This window comes from Lates calcarifer, unplaced genomic scaffold (assembly GCF_001640805.2).
Source record: "Lates calcarifer isolate ASB-BC8 unplaced genomic scaffold, TLL_Latcal_v3 _unitig_1676_quiver_1671, whole genome shotgun sequence".
In the NCBI taxonomy this organism is placed as follows: Eukaryota; Metazoa; Chordata; class Actinopteri; family Centropomidae; genus Lates; species Lates calcarifer.
In genome coordinates this window covers 1-20,271 of record NW_026115681.1, presented here as the reverse complement: position 1 = coordinate 20,271, position 20,271 = coordinate 1, and the positions used below count along the sequence as shown (strand labels likewise).

Below are 20,271 nucleotides of genomic sequence, written 5' to 3'. Positions count from 1 at the left end.
AATGACCTGGGGAAAAAGAAAAATAAAAGCCTCAGAGCAGAGTGTTTTAAATTGAGGAGCACACTCTTCCTCACATCTTCTTTCACCGCAGGGTTGTCCCACCGGCTTGGCTTTAAGTATAAAAACATCACAAAATTTCTGTAATTTAACTGATGAAAAAACTATTGTGGAGTATTTAAATTTATTCTGGGAAATTAGAAGAGCGGGCGGCCATAGAATTCCTGCTTTTTTAAGATATAAAACAATGAAGAGGGATAGAAACAAAGGGAGAACAGGAGAGAAAAAAGGGCTGAAAAGTAGTAGATCATTTTGAAAAGCTAAATTAGAGGTGTACAAGCTGTTTTCTATACATTTCACAAATGGAGGAAAAACAAAAATAATATAAGTTTAAAAAAACAATTAATGAAAATATCTGTTACAAAATTTATTGGTGCTGAGAGGTTTTTAGCCTCTCAGACATGAGTTCTAAAATAGTCATCCGTCACAATAATTAAAGCTTTTTAAATTCCAACATATCTTACGCAACACTAAAGTCTTCGAATCACAATATAATTTCTCATAATCCATGCTATTAATTCTTAGCAAGTAACAAAGTATGATCCAACTCTAAATGCGGAGGTAGTAAGATCAGTTGAACTTATGCACCGTGTCCTGACCCAGATCTCAGTCCTGGCACTAATGATGCCCTATAGGCATTATGCCAGGCTCTCATTAGGAACCAGGCCTCAAACCCCCAACTCCTCTCTCCCTTCGCCACCCGCCTCTACGTAACCCTCAGCCTGACCACACACTTGCCTGTAGCTGACCTCCAAGGGTCTCCGACCCCTAAATTCGGGCCTGAGAGTGTGTTGTTAGGGCCCACCCTGCACAGGTGCAGTGTGAGTCCCCTGTGACAACCCTCGTTTGCCCCCCAGCCCAGGGCCCTGCTAGCGCTTTGTACTGCACTGGAACTAATGAGTGGTGGCAGGTACAGTGAGAACAGATCAGCGTGGGCCTCCCTGCAGTTACGTTAGTGGCAACCCTCAGCTCAGACAACAAATGTGCTCTCATAATACACATATGTGCATAATGATATATACCACCCTTCAGTGCACACACAACTTTATCTCGGATATTCAGATTTCGCACAGGGCCTCATTTCTACAAGCTGTCTTCTTTTTTTAGAGTTGCAAAGAACAAATACTGAAGTTAAGAATTTGTGACGCACGTAGGCAAAAGATAAAATAGCTTATCTTTCTTTTTTTTATCTGTTGGTGCTCTGGAATTTTATTCATACCAGTGTCTGGTTTGTTTTGCAGATTCGGCTTCACTCTAATCAAGACAATGCTCCTCCTCATCCCCATTCACCTGCAAAACTGAGGAAAAAACCTGCATCAAATGAAATGTACCTTGGCACAAAAGATAGAAAATCTATAAATCTGTCTTGAATCATCATAATTTGAATACAACTACAAATTCTTAATAAATATCAAGACTCAATCATGTCCAAGGACGACGCTTGCAAAGTGACATCTGCCAGCAAACACAAGGAGCGCAAGCCCAAGAAGCCTCACTATATTCCCCGGCCATGGGGTAAACCCTACAACTACAAATGCTTCCAGTGTCCCTTCACTTGCATGGAGAAATCTCACCTGTATAACCATATGAAATATAGCCTGTGTAAGAACTCCCTTTCTCTGCTCATAGAGTCAGACTGGCCCTATAAAAAGGGCAACATCCTGCACCCAGATCAGCTACGACCCTTTCAGCAGGTGCATGGTCTCCACGCTCCTGGGAAGGATGAACTAGAGCAGGTAACACGGACTGAGGAGGAGACCGAGGCAGCGCAGGAACATGGAGGAGGAAGGGGAGGACAGGGAGCCAGGGACCAGAAGAGGAAGGAGGGAGGACGAGGTGAGGGAGCAGAGATTGTTGGGCTGACAAAGGAGAGCTCCAGCAACAGCAGCAGCAGAGGAGAGGCTGCAGAGTGCGCTGCCAAGAAAACCAAACAGCCAGAGTCAGAGCTCCTGATGGCTGACATGCTCTCCCTGGAAGACCAGCTTTTACGAGCACGTTCAGTAGAAGTAGAGGCCCAGCTGAAACATTATAAGCTATCCAAGACATGCCTAACAGCTCCCGGGTTGCTGTCAGAGCAGTGGCGGCTGCTAGCATCCAGCCACACCAAGGCCAAATCAGAAGGAACTCAACCCAGGGTGAGCAGCTCAATTCCCTGTTACCCTCCTCCGCCAAACCTGGTGGACTACCAGGATCCCACTGGACTCAATCTGTCAGTACTCGGGGTAGGCTATCCCATCAGCCCCAGCCTTCTTCTCTACATGAACTCGGCCATTCCCGCTGCTGCCACGGGTGTCACAGCCCAGACCCATGCCCAGCTCGCCCAGCTTCCCTTCCTGGCTTCGGCTGCTCAGTTAATGCACCCAGCCTCTGGCACACACACAGACAGAGCCCTCATCCCCCCTCGCTTCTACTACCCATTTTTGTGCGAGCACACGTTTGGACCGACCTCCAGTCAGAGCGACACCAGCAAGTCACTCAAGACGTCCACAAACAGTCTAGAAGTGAATCCCCTGTCCAGCTTCCAGCCCAAAGTCAATCTGTGGAAAGTGCCAGCATTGCGGCCAGGGACCGCTGCTGTCTCTCTGCTGACTGGGGTGTCACCTCAGAGAGACTCCCCTGATCAGGGCTACAGGCTCGGGGATAAACTGCAGGCTATACCCAAGGATGCCAAAGCAACCTGGGGTCTAAAGAGGACAGGGGCACCACTGGGGAACCATGAGGTACCTATGGAGAAGAAGCCGGCCATGGGCTTCACTTTGGACCTCCTGAAGAATATTCAGACTGCATCGTCTCTTAACGTGGCAGCAGACAAACTTCTCTTCCAGAACAGGTTAAGATTTTCTTTTTGTTTTACTTCTCCAATTTAATTTTAAATGTTTAATACTCATTGTGACTGGTAGTTTCCCCTTTGAAAATGTTGAAATTTTCTATCCACAGTTTACAGGATGCTCAGCTTCAGACCCGGCCCACTGAACTGTGGTACAATGATACGCTCACCAGCCCCAACAGTGAAACATCCTCTCTTTCAACCTGTGGGGGGACCCAACAACCAAGACCCGACTGCTGCCCAGACAGTGGGAGAGGGAGCGTCAGAGTCAGTGGCTGCTCTCCTGAGTGACCTCTCCAAGGCCTTGCAGGAGTACCAAGAAGCTGAGCGCAAAATCTCCCACCTGGAGAAGGAGGACATTCCCGCCCAGCGGCACCTCTGGGAGCACCTGAGCAAAATCCGCAGTGAGCTCTCCCACATCCATCAGGCGCTGGAGCGGACAGCCCGCCAAAGCGATGGGCCTCTAGACCTGTCAGTAAAGAGAGACTCGACGGATTTAGCAGGTGACCAGGGCATGAGAGAGGATGGCAGTCTCAAGGGCAACAGCACGGAGACAGAGGAGGAGGATGAGGAGCTGCAGGAGAGAAGGGAGGAAGAGGAGGATGAGAGTGAGAGGAAGGCGATGAAGGCTTCGTTGGAGAGTCGCAAGCAGTCGTTGGACATATTGATCAAGATGAGTCAGGCGTCAGTGGTAAACACAGAGGTTCTCTCTCCTGGTGGACTCGGCATCAGGCCCACGCCGACTGAGGCCTTATGGCCGAGCAGAACCACTAAGTGTGAGGCAGACTCGAGTGTCCTGCTCTGCCCCGACGGCCGATCCGTGGTGTTCACTGACATCCCTGCCTCTGCCAAAACCTCAAAGAGACCCCCGTCCATACAGCGGCTAGAAGCTCAGTGTCCTCCAAGTCCTTTGACAGCTACTGATAAACTGAACTTCTGTTCTTCTGACTGTAATATAACTGATTCTATATTGTCCTCAAATGCAGTTGTCTTTATTGTTACTGGCATGCCTTTGATTTTCACTGGCTGGAAGAGGACTTTCATGCTTATTCTCAGTTTACCTTCACTAAAACCTCAAACATTTTGCACCTTAAAAGAAAAATGAATGAGTGGATGAATTTGAAAGATGAGGATTTCTAATGCACTAAGAATTGATTGAGACTAAGATTGTTACAATAATACAATGAAATGAAAATAATTTAAAAATGTAACATCAGGGCTTAGTAATTTCCATCAGGATAATTTGAATAATTAAGTCCATTAAAATCATGCTGAGAGACAATCCTTTGGTTGGATTTGTAAATATTGTAATTACAATAAATGTAAGTAAAATGTTTTAAGGAGTAAATGGTTTTATATGGATGATGTCATGTTGGGCTGCATCATTTCACTTGATGAAAATACAATGTATTATACACACTGTATTTCTTTGAATAAACAGAGTAAAAACAATATGTTTCATCATTTTTATGAAAGTGAAACAATAAAGGGGAAATGGTAACAAAAAAGACAAGAACTCATGAAATAATAATTTTAATAGACTTGGATTAAATTGTATAAAGGAAGAAACATCCTGTAATATTGTTTGAACATAAATTCATCACTTTCCCATTCAGTCCATTTTGGAGAGACTAAGCTAAATGCTATCATCTCTATCATTATCATTTAGAGTCTAAATAAGCGACAAACTGATCCATAGTGGCAGCACCACGTGACTCTCCACTATCTGCCCTGACATAGTTGGGTGGTGGTGCTAAAGGTGAAGTAGCTCCTTGAGCTAAATCACCATCAGTAGGGTTACCTGTGCCTCTGCTCCTGAATCCATGAGCCCCCCTGCAAAGGTCAGGCACCCGGGGGCAAAGCTCCACATCAACTAAATGGAGGACTACCTGTCTGCCCCCAGGATGGGCACCCAGTGCTGGGCTCACACTCAAGACACAGTGACAAAGGTCATCTGCCAGGACGTTCAGTTTGAAGAGGTCAAAAGGCCTTTGTTATCCTTTTAACGCTATATTTTCTATTTTATATTTGATATTTGTTTGAATATCTTAATTATTACAAAAAACCCATAATGCAATTTTACTATGACCCGTAAAATTCACACTTGTTTCACACACACACACACACACACACACACATATAAATCTAATTTTTTTCCTCTTCTTTTTTTTCTCTTGATGTTGACCCCCTTTGAAAAATCCATATTCCAGCAGTATTTTAATGTTTATAAGTTTGCAAAATACCCCTGTCTAGTTTAAAGTTTTTCCCTACATCTGGATATTATTGCTTTGTTCTGTAGTGTCAGTATATCCAAGACCTGCTGATAGCTCCCTCATGTGGACAAAAGATTTAAAGCCATATGACAATAACAATTGAGCCTCTCTGTTGTTTTGTGATTTTTTTTTTTTTCTGAGATGATGTGTATTATAAAGTGTTGTTGTGTTTTGACCTTCAGGGCCACCATACATTACCACTACAGATAACTGGCCTGTACAACAATGTCCTTAAATAGTGTGAATACAGTGAGCTGTAGACAACATCCTTCCTCAAAACAAGACTGATTTATTTAGACAGAGAACTGCAGCCCTTTGAAATAGGAAGTGCAGATTAAAGCAGCATAAGGGGACCATAAAAGGGTGAGTTTAACGTTTGGCTTTAATTGTTAGGGTTAAAACATGTTTAATAGTGCTGTCAAAAATACTCCAATTACTCAAAAAAGTAAAAACAGAAAATAAGTCTTTTAAAATTAATTCTGCAAAAGTTGTGACATTATTTTTTCCCCATGCAGTCAGGAACAGCAGAGAACTGAAACATATTTATTGAATAAAAATATTATTATTATTAAAAATAAATAAAAATCATTACAAAAAAGGGTAGATTTCTTATTTGACTAACTATTCACTGTACACCTGGCTTCTCATATGCTGTGACTGATACAATGTTTATTTCTGTAGAATTATTTAAAATCACATTGTTGTTTTATCCAAAAAAGCTTGAAAATGAAATTTAATGGATTTTTTCTTTTCAATAACAACTCAACAAACAATTCAAGAACTTGCATTTATGAGGAAAAAAAGGACTACAATTGATTACTTCCCCCTTTGGCCATATCTGCTTGTATCTACACGTTGCTACTTTGTTGTACAGAGGAGAAAACTTTATACATTAAAGCAGCTATAATCAATATTTGTATAATAAAAATGTATCAAATAACAACGTGAAAGCAATGTGACAGTGTGAAAGGGGTCACTTGTAATGATGAACCTAAGGAGAATTATCACTGGCCTCTGCAGTTCCTCTTGGTTTTCAAGATTCAAGAAACTTTATTTATCCCGAGGGAAACTGCTGTGCACCAGTTGCAATACAGAGGTGGAAAAGCAATACAGTGTGAAGAGAGAGTAAGAATAAAGCTATTATAAGGAATATATAGGAATAAAGCTAATAAAATAAAGGCTAACATAAAATAAATAAACAAGTAGCTAAATTCAACAAATGCCACAAAGATTACAGTAACGTAGGTATATACAATATACAACAATACAAACTGTCAATCAGTAATTACAAGTTTAAGTGCTTTACCTCTTCAAGTTCAGTGCAGCTGCCTTGTGAGATTTCTTTTTAACTTCCCCATTGCCTTTTCTATCTTAATATATTTATTTATTATTTCTTTGTTCTGATCTCTGCAGTCTGTTGTTCCAAAGTTGCAGTCAAGAAAGGATGGTGCAAACCATCCTGTTCCTGCTTCTGCTCAACACCTCAGCTTGCTGGGGTTATGGCTTTAGAGGTTGTGCTCAGAACTATCCTGAAACCAGCATGATGTGGTGCTTCAACCGGGACATTGCCAACCTGTCCGACGTCATTAGGATGATCCCTGATAACATAACAACAATAAACCTATCAAAGAACAAGATCAATGTCATCCCACCTGGATCCTTCAGCCAGGTGCTTGGACTGAAAAACCTGGACTTGAGTCAGAACCAACTGGTCTCTCTGAAAGGAGGAGAATTCAGAGGCCTGGATGTCCTGAATTGCCTCAACCTTACCAGCAATAACATCTCCAGCATTCATTCCAATGCTTTTGAGGGACTCATCAGGCTACAAATACTTCTTCTGCCCTACAACAAACTTGCAACGATCTCACCAGGTATCTTTAACTACCTCCCAATGATTAAAAAAGTTGATCTGTCTCTCAACATGCTCAAGTCTTTCAGCTGTGAAGATTCTGGTTGCTCATCCACTCTTATGCATCTCGATCTTTTTGCAAACAATATTCAGAGGGTAAATGTGAGTTGTTTCCCTGCCCTTGAATACATCAGGCTGTCCAACAATTCAAAGCTAGAGCTACAGACAGATGTTTTTGCCTCCAACCCCAGACTGAAGAGTCTACTTCTTCAGAGAGTAAAAGCAGAAGTGCTGGTGAGACTCTCTGCAGAGACAAAGAGGAATCTCTATTGGGTGGCATTTTCTCTGTTTGTGGAGAAATCTCCCCTGACTGTCTGTGATGTGCTAAAAGGAATGGATCATCTTACAGGAGTAGAGGTATGTGCACTCCTTGTAATGTACATTCTGTTTGGCTTTTAAAATCAGTGGGTTTTTTATATGTTTTAAAGGAATGTGATGTCAATTTAACTTTATACAGATTGACCTGAAACGATCCACGTTACCCACACATAACTCCAGCCTACTGGACTGTGGTGCTCCACCAGTGGTCATTATCATGGATGCCAATTTTGGAAATGTTGCCAATTTGTCTCTGGGTAAAGGGAATACAAGCAGACTTTATCTCATTAACTGTGGGTTGCAGCAGATATCTCACATTACATTTGATGGTTACCAAGGACTGAAAACACTGCAGCTGAATCAAAATAAGATCATCATCCAGCAGGACACATTCAAACACTTGACCAATCTCACCTTTTTGAGTTTTGACAGGAGCAAAATGCGAGACATCGACCCAAAGTGGTTTGTCCCTCTGAAGAAGCTGACTCGTCTCTCTCTTATGAAAAATGACCTCACAGAGTTGACACCAAATGTATTCAGTGCCCTCACCAAACTCGAGCAGCTCTACTTGCAGTTCAACCTGCTAAAATACATCACGAGGAAGCCTTTCAGTAAGCTGCAGAAACTAATAAAACTCAATTTGAGTTTGAACATCATTGATTTCATTGAAGAAGGCTCCTTCCAAGACCTGACAAATCTCAGGTATTCATGATTCTCCGCTAGTGTATTCATCTTTCCTCTCTGTCTATTTATTTATTTTAATTTATTTATCCTTTAATCCATTAGATACCTGGACTTGAGTGGGAACCGCATCAAGAGGCTGACACCACGTATTCTGCTTGGGCTTAGAAATTTGAGGACATTTGTTTTATACAACAACCGCCTCCATTTTAGATCTTACGAATCTCCTTTCACCCAGCTTAGTTCTCTGCAGGTAAATGCCTTTCTTTTAGGCTGTTATATGCTCTTCCTGATCAGTAGAAGAAGAGTAATGTACCGTGTAAATAATCTTTCTATCTCTCTGTTTTTGTATGTATCTTGGAGTATCTGGAGTTGAACTACCAGGGGCCTGGAGGTCGTGGCATTGGGGATATTGGGCCACATTTCTTCGAAGGTCCACAACAACTTATCTCAGTTTCTATTGGGAACAGCATCAGGATCAACTTCCATCCTGACGCCTTTGTTCCTCTACAGAATTTGACGCGCCTGTACATAGCAGGAGTGCTAATGAAAACAACCAACCTGACTGCAGTGTTCTCCCCTCTGAAAAGGCTGCAGAAGCTGACTCTTTACAGGGCAGACCTAGATGCCCTGCCTACTAACCTGCTGCCTCCAGATAATACACTGGAAATTCTCAAAGTCCAGTCAAACCACCTCCACACTGTGGATAAAACAATGCTAGATGGTCTGCCAAGGTGGGGGAGCTACTGGAATATCATTCAGGCAGCTCTTAAAGGACTGTTCAAATATCTGTGAAATAAGCTATTTTGCTTTCTTGCTGAGTGTCGGATGAGACCATGTCTGTAAACCAAATCTGAAGCTACAATCAGCAGCTGTTATTCAATGGGAATAGGTTAAAAAAACAATCTACTAGCACCTCTACAACTCATTCTTAAAAAAAAACTGTAAAAATGACACCCAGTGGTTTTACAGGGGTTTTTTGCTAGACTATTTCTAGCCCCGGCACATTTCCTGTCTTCTCTACTTGCAAACAAGATAAGCCTACCAAGATGTAACTCTGTCTGGTGAGAAATAATTCAGTACATAACCCACACAAAACTACAACATTGTATACCTTAGGTTTTGTACAGATGAAAAAAACAGGGCATAAAATGAATGTGGTACTGGTAGGCTTTTTTTTTTTTTTTTATCTTTGAACAAAGCTAGGCTAGCTGTTTCTCTGTTTCCAATCTTTATACTAAGTTAGCAGGTTACTGGAAGTAGTTTAATATTTACTTTACAGACATACAGTGGTATCAATCTTCTCATCTAACTCTCAGCAAGAAAATGAAGAAGGGTGTTTCCTATGATAGGTTTGCTGATTTTGACTTTCGTTTTAAGAGATATGACCCATAATTGCACTTTCTTATTGAGCCTAAACATACAGTAGTCCACTTAGATGTACATTTTATGTTCATCTGTCAAAAAGACGATCTCAAACTGTGTTTTCTAGCAGGTGTTATGAATTTGATATATTTTTAACACATCAGAGCCAACACATATTCAACATAGCCTTAAATGTAATTTCCTTTTGTATACTGAAAAAATGTTATGAATATGACCCTACTTCCCTGTGCTGTTTTAACATAGTCTGCTGCTTCAGGGTTTCAGTAACTGATCTACCATCCCAACTACTGGCCACAAAAACATACATATTTTATACTGCATTTATTATACACCCACACTAGAACTTCTGTTTTCATAAAGTGATAGGGGAGCAGTCAACATTGGTATCACAAAACTAGAAGGACAATCCCTGTAAAAAAAAAAAGAAAAAGAAAAAAGATAAACTATGTGCTCATGAATGAGCTACAAATTAGAATTTTGCTACCACTTCTGCGTCCACTTTATCTGGACACAGTATATTTTGTATAAATTTGAATCTAACCAAACTGTCAACACTGGTGTGTGTTTGTGTGTTTCCAGATTGCGATCTTTGGAGATTACAGACAACCCGCTCACCTGTACCTGTGATAATGCTTGGTTCAAGAACTGGGCTATCCATAACACTGATACACAGGTACAGAAGCTGCAGACACAGTGACACGTATTAATATGTGTTATAAACCAAATAAAAAGTACATTAATAAAATTATATAATTAATTTCTTTAACAACTCAAATATTACAATATTATTGTTTTTTTCTGTTACATTCACTCCAGGTGTCCTACCTGTATGACCTCCAGTGTGACAACGACAGGAGATCTCCCTACCTGTGGCAGTTTGATGATAAGGCCTGCTCCTATGAAGTGGCTTCCTTCACTCTCTTCATCATCTGCTCTGTGATGAATGTGTTGTTTGTATGTTTGTGTCTGGCCTGGCACACACAGGGCCCTACCATGCGCTACCTGCTGCTCATCCTCAAGGCTAAGCTACGTGGACGTAGGGGAGCAGCAGGGCCCAAATTTCAGTATGATGCCTTCATCTCCTACAGCTCTAAGGACGAGGCCTGGGTGATGAGACAGTTGGTGCCCAATCTAGAGCGGCCTGCCACTGACGCACGGGGGCTGAGACTGTGCCTCCACCACAGAGACTTCCGCCCCGGTGCTGCTGTTCTGGAAAACATCGAGGCCGCCATCTACAGCTCTCGCCACACCATCTGCGTGGTGACACGTCACTTCCTGTGCAGTGAGTGGTGTGCCATGGAGTTTCAGCTGGCCAGTCTGAGGCTCCTCTGTGATGGCAGTGATGTCCTACTGCTGGTGTTCCTGGAGGAGATACCTGAACACTGTCTATCTCCCTACACACGCCTGCGCAAGATTGTCCGGAAGAAGACCTACATGCTGTGGCCTGAGGAGCCACAAGAGCAGGATGCTTTCTGGGTCAGGCTGATAGATGTTTTGAAAGACAGTAAGGAGGAAGAGAAGGAAGCAAGAGGAGGAGAGGATGAGCTGCTTCGACTGATTGGTTAGACCAAATGCTAACTATTTTAACTCACAAGCAAAGTATGCATTTTATCAGTGACCTTTAAATTTTCAGGCTGTTCATTAGAATGACTTGTGAATGTGTGACTGTTACACATTTTAACAAAAAAGCTGGGTTAATGGTTCCTACATATTATGTTGTTTCAGCTTTGTCTAAACACTTACCACCGCTGCTGCTAAATATAAAGTCAAAGTCACAGTACTTTTTCTGAGTGGTTCTCCATGGTCTGTGAGGTGTAGTGTGCATTATCTTTCTGTGGCTTGTAAAGTGTAGCGTGTGCTATTTCTTCATACCGAAAAAGTTTACATCCAGTCAAATCTGTACAACAGCTTAGTTAAGATATGGTTTATAGAAAACATTTTATATTGATTGATATTCCCAAATTCAAGCGATTTACTTTTGTGACCTTATTCATATTCCTATTCTGCCTATTTGCTCACTTCATTTTATTTCACTGCATTGTTGGAAAAATACATAGTTGCAAAATCTACTGTAAACTAACTAATCTACTGTAAACTATTAATGGGTTTACAGGCTATAATTGTCAACAAGCATGGGGACAAAAGTTTGTCTCCATCTACTGGTAAACTCTGTTGCCTACACCAGATAACCACTAGACCAGATAGTTTCTCTACTATTGGTTGTAGTGATAACTTCCTGTATACTAACATTTACATGACAAAAAGCTCACAATGCTTGAGAAAGTTTTGTTTCTGAGGAACCCATGTGGTGTTTGTTGTGGACAAAGAACTCCTCAAATCCCCAACTTAAGTAAAAGTACCCACACAGAAATGTAAAAATAATTCAATAAGTATTCAAGAATTTAAAATCTTACTTCAATAAATGGACATATTATCAGCAAAATGTACTTAAAGCATCAAAACTCATATATTGTTACATATGACATTATCAGATTGTTAATATTTATGCATTAATGTTTAAGCAGTATTTAGTATTTTTGCTGGTCACAGTAGATCTAGTTTTAACTACTTTATATACAGAACAGCAGTACAGTTCAGTGGTTCCCAAACTAAGGATTAGGCCCATACAAAGGATCATAAGATAAATCTTGTACATTAAATGTTACAGGAGCATGCTCATTTGCTTGGCTATTACAAATAATATGTGGCTTGTGTATTTATAAACAGTCTATGCTCATGTCAATTTTCTTATAAAACAGTCACAAATAAAGGAGTTTCACCTTAAGCTTTTGTGCACTGATGATGCGTCTGGCGCGTGGCTGAAAGCCAGATTTTTAATATATCTAAGGCTTCTCTCCGTCTTTACGGTGGATGAATTTTAAGACCAATCAGAGGCGGACTAGAATGAACCGGGCAATCAGCGTTTTTCTGCCAATGGTAGCTGACGTATGTCGTCATTGACTGCGACGTGTCTCCTCATTGGCTACGACTTTCTGGGAGGAGCGCAGAGAGGCGGAGAAACGAAGTCGGAAAACATATTTAAACCAAGTTTGAGCCATTACCTCTGTTTGCCAGTGCTGTGAGAAAACGTCGATACCGGAGAGGTTTGGATGCTAAAACAAACTCTGGAGCTGTTTTTGTCGAACACGAGTGAGACTAGACGCTGAACACACATGCGGCCCGAAGATAAGGCAAACGGTTAGTGGCTAGCGTCTCTTTGTCAGTTTGTGTTCCATCCTTGGCATTTTAACTCCGTTTGTGGTGGTTTATCATGTCGTTGTTATCGGTTTGTATCAATTTGTGGTCATTTTAAAAAAAAAATCATTTTGCGGCTCTACCTGGCTGTTTTACACCCTGGGCGTTAGCATGAGTATTAATGGCGGACGTTAGCCTTAGCCTTTTTGTTTTAATTACTTTGCAAACATTTTACTGCTTCTTTATAATTTTATGCTCCAACTCGGTCATTTTAAGTCAGTTTATGGCGGATTATCATGTCGATGTGATCATTTTGTGTCTATTTGTGATGGTATTGCATCGTTTGCGTCTCTACCTGGCTGTTCTACATCTACATGGTCAGCTTCTTTGTGGTTGTTTTACATCGCATTGTGGCTCTGTAGTTTTGTGCCTATTCTTTGTGGTCATTATGTGTTTCAGTGTGGCAGTTAAGCATCTCATTGTGATCATTTTGCGACTCAGTTTGTTGCCTCTTTGTCGTTTGTGTCTTTGTAGCAGTAATCTGTCCATAGCCATCCATTGATCCCCTGTTGTGTATATTATTTCTTAGAAATTTGTTTGTGGTGACTTGAGACTTTATTGAGTTCAGTTTTGAGATAGATTTTAACTCTGTGCTCCTCCCCAAGTTTTAAGCCTCAAGAGTAGGTCACAATGAATGAACTGAGATTACTGTTAGATATTCTAAATACTATTTTAAAAATTGCTTTTCTTTCTGAGATCAATCAAGTCATATGCTAGTAATATAATTAAATTATTGACTTCAAAGTGTGATTGTCAAGTAGGGCTGCATGATATTAGGAAAACATGCTATATACAATATCACTGTTGAATATTGCAATAAATTAACAAATACTTAAGTATACAGCGTTAATGTCTTTCTACTTTGAATTGAATTGAGGAGTAAGTAGGCTTTACTGACACTGAAAAAATTAAATGCATTACAGGGGATGATTTTAAGTTCTACCTTTTCAAGATCTCTGGCCCCACCATTGTAACCACTGGCCCCATCATTGTAACCACTGGCCTGGGAACATATTTTAATTTGGCAAATAACAGTAAAAGATTTACGCGCTTAATGAAGAAAATGGTTCTTTTGCTGCTCCCTGCCTCTTCACACACTGCTTGTGTGAGGCACTGTTCTAATGGGGGTCAAAGCCAGTGCAACACACTGCTATTTGACCCTTGAAGAGTGGAGAATCCACCAATAAATAAAAGGTTATTAAAATAATTATGCATTTTCTTCTTGCCTACCATTGTCAGCAGACAGTATGTTTTGTCAGCCCAGCATTGTAATTGTGCTACCATAGCTACAATAGCAGATCTCCTGATTGATGTACACATCAGAAAAGATAACATGCCTTTCCTACACTGTGTGAGCATTTTGCTGTGACACCTCGCTAGCAAAACATCACGTTAGGCTTTTGGCTGGTATCATACGTTGTTGACCAGCAGGTGAAAACATCATCAAGTGCACCGTTTGTTTTTGTTGCAGAAGCTATTGACGGGGTCCGGTTTCACTGTTGATCAATACTACACCGATTCCAAAGACATTTGTCCCTATCAGTTATTTACACCCAAAAACATTAACCAAGTTAAAAAAAATAATGGAGTTATCCCTTTTTACACATAATATATCCTGCAAAAGTTTGGTTTTACCCCCGCTGATCATGTGACTCGGCTCGACTTGCATATTAACATTTAGCACGACTCCAACATATCTAAGCAGATTAAGTAAATTACATTTGATGGATCATAACGTTTGTGCTTTATTGTTGTCTAAATGTAGCTTGTTATATGGCTTGTTAACACATAAATCTGGTAGTTGTTCCATATGTGAACAACTTACAACAACTTCTGAATTTCCCGTGCGTGTGATTAATAAAGTATCTATCTGTCTATCTATGGCCAGAATTTCTCAATATGAACGGACATGTTAACAGTCAGAAAAAGGTCAAGCGTAATCTGCTCACTACCTAACTCTCCATGCACTTCTACCTCAGTTTATAGCCTCTACACAGGGGGCGGGCAGAACGGCTCAATCTGATTGGCCAAACATATTGACAAGTAGAGCGTGAATGCAGAGCACATGGAAATATACCATTTATATCGCAGTTCAAGACGTCTTTGCTATCTGCATGTTGATATCGAGATAATGATAAATTTTCAATATATCATCCAGCCCTATTGAAGGTTCTAGTGTTTAGTTTTCAGTATTGTATTCTTCTACACTGTTCAAGTTTTGGAGGTTAACCATTCTTTATTAATGAGGTAATTTGTTTTTCAAGTGTTGTACTTGTGTTTTCCAGGTTTACTGGTTCAGCTGCTGCAGCCTGAACAGAAACACAAACTCTCACCTTACAAACCAAACAGGTATATGTTCTAAAGATTTACCCAGTCTGAAAAAAATGTGTTGATGAGCTGAATTATTAATGTTAGTAACAGTGCTATTGTTTAAATCCTTGATATTTATTGAGTTTAGTATGGAAAATAATAACTGATTAATCATGTCTATAAATTGTCAGAAAATAGTACTAGTTATAATAATTTTTTAAAACTCAAAATAGTTGTCAGAAAATGTTCTGCCTGTGGATTGAAGTACTGTATAATTAAAAGTACAAGTTAAAACCATGCTCTCAAAAAATTACTTACAGTACATGAAAGTTTTTATTATGCAGTTCACAGTAATATACACAATTCCTCCAGTGATTAGTTGACAATTAATATAGAAATTTAGAAAAAGATAATCATTTTACTTAAGTTTTCCCAAATATTTATTGTATTTAGATTCTTAAAGATGTGATGCTTTTTCTTGTCATATGTGACAGTAAACAGCCCATTTTCTGAGACACTCCTCTAATGTTTGTAAGATGATGTGGTTTAGCTGTAATGTTGAATATTTATCTGTGTTTTCATGGTTAAACTGTTGATGAGGAATAGGTAGTAGTGTATTGAACATTTTCCCTTGTAAATTTCTCTTTTAATGTCCTCCAGGTGTCACCACTTTGTTTGCAAGCATAGAGAGTCTTCATACAATTAAGAAGTTCTTTGAGACCAGGACTGAGGCCTCCAGGTAATTCACAAACAGCTTTACATCAACTGTCCAAGACAGAGCACTGACATTAAACTGTTTATGCTCAGTATTTGATCTGAAACATGAATAGTTTGATTTGTCACAAAAAGACCTCACTCATTATTCAAGTTTATTTACATAGTTCATGAATGTGCAGTTCAAAGAAAATGAAGAGTTTAAACATCAGCTCTCTCTTTCTGTCTCTCTCGCTCCTTTGCTCTTGCTCCTTCTCACTCTCTCTCATAAGCCTGGCTCACACTAACAGATTTTTAAAATCTTACCCAATGTGGAAAATGTGAGAGACCACACACATGACGACAAAGAATGTCAGATTTCACAGTTTTGTTCTTACAGTGTGTGTGCAGAGATAAGACCAACACACCACACCACACCACACACCAACAACCAGTCTGGACTCCCAGAACTCCAAATCTCACACGGTGAGACTTAAGACTACAACAAACATGACTGACAACAATGTCTCTTGTTTGTTGTGCTTCCGATTATCTGTTGGTGTGTACCCCACTCTACTCTTTCTAATTCTTTCTGCCTCCTTCTCACTCTGTCTCTTTGTGTTTTTGTCACTCACTCTCATGCTTGCTTTCTATCTCTGTATCCCCTCTCTTTCTCCCTTTCTCATTAGTACAGTAAATCATAAAAATGTGAAGAACTTAATCAGTTCAGTTTCACACCAGAAACACTGTCATTTTGCTTCACTTTGGCTTCTATCTAACTGACTTTGGTGAAACAAACATTTCCATCCTCTGCTGTTGTGTATCAGGAGCTGATGGAGTCAGTTCTCCAATCAGGGCAGCTTCTGTCTTTGTGTAGAAAGCAAATGTAACTTTTGAACTAGTTCTGATTTGTCCAGAACCAGTTTCTCTGGTTTCTTTGTTGATTTAGTGTCTTTTACTTTATCTTTTCATAGTTTGAAGTTCAGTACCCAGAAAATCTCTGTGCTTTTATTTTGATTTGTTAAAAGTCACATCTTTATATTAAAGTTTGTTGTGTTTTTCACAGGATTCAAACTTCAACCATTAAATCACAGAGAGAAGAGACAGACATGAAGACATTTCCAGAAGGTCAGTGTTAGTTTATTCTTTTCAGTCAGACTCTGTCATTATCTCAGCGGCAGTTTGACACTTTAAAACCCATTGTCTGGAACAAATAGCAACAAATTAAAGCTGCTGTAACTTATCACTTTTAATTAGTATGAATTAGTATTTTTCAACAATGTAGTTGCAAAGAAGTCTCTGTATAACAAATATATATATGAAAAACAGAAAACATAAAACCATAGTTAAAATTAGTTAGAATAGAATAGAAACCCTTTTAAGAAATTAAAAAAAGTATAGAACTTTTATTAAATTGAAAACCTTAAATATTAAGTATAAAACCTATACAAATATAATGTAAAACCTCTAAAAATATGTGTACAAAAAAGTAAATTTAAAACCTTAAATAAATAGGTCTGAAAAGTAAGTATTAAATAATAATAAAAAAACATTTTAAACCTTAAAGGAATAGGTCTAAAAAGGGTATAAAACATTTAAGAAACCTTATAAAACAGGTTTGATAAATAAGGTTAAAACCTTTAGTATTCAGTCTTTAAAAATAAATGTAAGACTTAAGCATGAAACTTGCAAAAAAAAAAAAAATTTGAATCTTCAAAAAAGGTCTAAACATTAATTCTAAAAAACAAGTATATAGGCTTTAGGATATATTTAAAACCTTTAAAAATATGTCTGAACAATGAGTGTAAAGCCTTTTGCAAATGGTAGAGAACTAGTGTTTTCACTTGAGCAACAGTTAGATGGTGGTCTTTTATCCAATTAATAACACTTTTGTTTTCTTTCACCCACTTCAGGTCTTCAGCTGCTGTCGTCTTCTCCTCCTGCAGAGACAAGAACATGTCTTAATCACATTTTTGGACTTGTTTTTTTATACCTTACTGTACTATGACATGCAGCTTATGACAAAGAAATCTTAAAGCACCAATGTTACCATTGTTTTCCACAGACATGCACCTCTACACAGTGTTTGTCATTTCATTTTGGCATTTTACTATTTCAAACAGTGCAATATCAGTACTCCAATCCAATCTATTACTGTGTACATATTCCTGTTTATACTCTTCCTATTGTTATACAGTCTCATTTTATATCTTGTCTTGTTTATATTATGCCTTTTTCTATTTTTGTTGCTGTAACACTGAATTATCTTACTCTTACTCAAATAAATACTTCTGAACACTGAATATTTTTCAGATCTGTTTAATATTGTATGAAAATACATATTTGAAGCCAGAGATTAGGGTTGGGGTACAGCTTTTTTGTCTTTCTAAGCTATGACTTTTTGTCACATTTTTTGATGGTTTTTGACAACATTTTATACTATGACATTTTTTGGCCATTTTTGACAACATTTTATACTATGACATTTTTTGATGATTTTTGACAACATTCTATACTATGACATTTTTTGATGGTTTTTTGACAACATTCTATACTATGACATTTTTTGATGGTTTTTGATGCCATACTATACTGTGACATTTTTTGAGCAATTTTCATGCCTTACTATACTATGACATTTTTTGAAGGTTTTTGACAACATTTTATACTATGACATTTTTTGACCATTTTTGAAGCCTTACTATACTATGACATTTTTTGATGATTTTTGAAGCCTTACTATACTATGACATTTTTTGATGATTTTTGATGCCATACTATACTATGACATTTTTTGATGGTTTTTGACAACATTCTATACTATGACATTTTTTGATGGTTTTTGACGCCTTACTATACTATGACATTTTTTGATGATTTTTGATGCCATACTATACTATGACATTTTTTGACCATTTTTCATGCCTTACTATACTATGACATTTTTTGATGATTTTTGATGCCATACTATACTATGACATTTTTTGATGATTTTTGATGCCATACTATACTGTGACATTTTTTGAGCAATTTTCATGCCTTACTATACTATGACATTTTTTGAAGGTTTTTGACAACATTTTATACTATGACATTTTTTGACCATTTTTGAAGCCTTACTATATTATGACATTTTTTGAGCATTTTTGACACCTTACTATACTATGACATTTTTTGATGATTTTTGAAGCCTTACTATACTATGACATTTTTTGACCATTTTTCATGCCTTACTATACTATGACATTTTTTGATGATTTTTGATGCCATACTATACTATGACATTTTTTGATGATTTTTGATGCCATACTATACTGTGCCATTTTTTGATGGTTTTTGACAACATTTTATACTATGACATTTTTTGATGGTTTTTGACAACATTCTATACTATGACATTTTTTGATGGTTTTTGACGCCTTACTATACTATGACATTTTTTGAGCAATTTTCATGCCTTACTATACTATGACATTTTTTGAAGGTTTTTGACGCCTTACTATACTATGACATTTTTGATGGTTTTTGAAGCCTTACTATACTATGACATTTTTTGATGGTTTTTGACAACATTTTATACTATGACATTTTTTGACCATTTTTCATGCCTTACTATACTATGACATTTTTTGATGATTTTTCATGCCATACTATACTATGACATTTTTTGACCATTTTTGACAACATTCTATACTATGACATTTTTTGATGATTTTTGAAGCCTTACTATACTATGACATTTTTTGATGATTTTTGATGCCATACTATACTATGACATTTTTTGATGGTTTTTGACAACATTCTATAATATGACATTTTTTGATGGTTTTTGACGCCTTACTATACTATGACATTTTTTGATGGTTTTTGAAGCCTTACTATACTATGACATTTTTTGACCATTTTTCATGCCTTACTATACTATGACATTTTTTGATGATTTTTGATGCCATACTATACTATGACATTTTTTGATGATTTTTGATGCCATACTATACTGTGACATTTTTTGAGCAATTTTCATGCCTTACTATACTATGACATTTTTTTGAAGGTTTTTGACGCCTTACTATACTATGACATTTTTTGATGGTTTTTGACAACATTTTATACTATGACATTTTTTGATGGTTTTTGACGCCTTACTATACTATGACATTTTTTGATGGTTTTTGAGCCTTACTATACTATGACATTTTTTGAGCATTTTTCATGCTTACTATACTATGACATTTTTTGATGTTTTTGATCATACTATATGACATTTTTTGTTTTTTTATTTTTTTTTTTTTCTTTATACTTATTTTTTTTTTTGACATTTTTTGAATTTTTTGATCCTTACTATACTATGACATTTTTTTTTTTATTTTTTTTTTTTTTTTTTTTTATTTTTTGATGTTTTTGACAACATTCTATTTTTTTTTTTATATACTATTGTACATTTTTTGACATTTTCATGCCTTACTATACTATATTTTTTGAAGGTTTTTGACGCCTTACTATACTATGACATTTTTTTTTTTTGACCATTTTTACATGACATTTTTTTGATGCCATACTAT

General features: G+C 38.0%; 2 protein-coding genes across 3 annotated transcripts; both read left to right on the top strand.

Moving 5' to 3' along the window:
• The first annotated feature begins 1,481 nt into the window (after positions 1-1,481).
• LOC108890076 (proline-rich protein 35-like) lies at positions 1,482-4,859 on the top strand. Its single transcript, XM_018686866.2, is given in 4 exon segments — positions 1,482-2,887; positions 2,995-3,100; positions 3,102-3,834; positions 4,726-4,859. Coding segments are annotated over 4 exon segments (2,379 nt in total).
• Positions 4,860-5,387: 528 nt separating this feature from the next.
• Positions 5,388-18,012, top strand: LOC108890075 (toll-like receptor 13). 2 transcript variants are annotated; one of them, XM_051067389.1, is made up of 12 exons: positions 5,388-5,520; positions 6,571-7,423; positions 7,524-8,086; positions 8,171-8,318; positions 8,429-8,799; positions 10,031-10,124; positions 10,268-11,012; positions 14,992-15,055; positions 15,677-15,755; positions 16,110-16,195; positions 16,776-16,837; positions 17,623-18,012. In XM_051067389.1, the coding sequence occupies exons 2-9, from the start codon at positions 6,602-6,604 to the stop codon at positions 15,720-15,722; spliced, it is 2,853 nt and encodes a 950-aa protein (XP_050923346.1). In that variant the 5' UTR covers positions 5,388-5,520; positions 6,571-6,601; the 3' UTR covers positions 15,723-15,755; positions 16,110-16,195; positions 16,776-16,837; positions 17,623-18,012. The 2 variants fall into 2 exon arrangements, with proteins under 2 accessions (XP_050923346.1, XP_050923345.1); XM_051067388.1 differs by lacking the exon at positions 16,110-16,195.
• Positions 18,013-20,271: the final 2,259 nt, after the last annotated feature.

Bases quoted from the DNA above. Each gene is read 5' to 3' on its own strand.
- LOC108890075 (XM_051067388.1), top strand. From the start codon at position 6,602: ATGGTGCAAACCATCCTGTTCCTGCTTCTGCTCAACACCTCAGCTTGC. The intron at 8,087-8,170 runs GTATTCATGATT...TTAATCCATTAG, and splicing joins CAAGACCTGACAAATCTCAG to ATACCTGGACTTGAGTGGGA. The intron at 8,800-10,030 runs GTGGGGGAGCTA...GTGTGTTTCCAG, and splicing joins ATGCTAGATGGTCTGCCAAG to ATTGCGATCTTTGGAGATTA.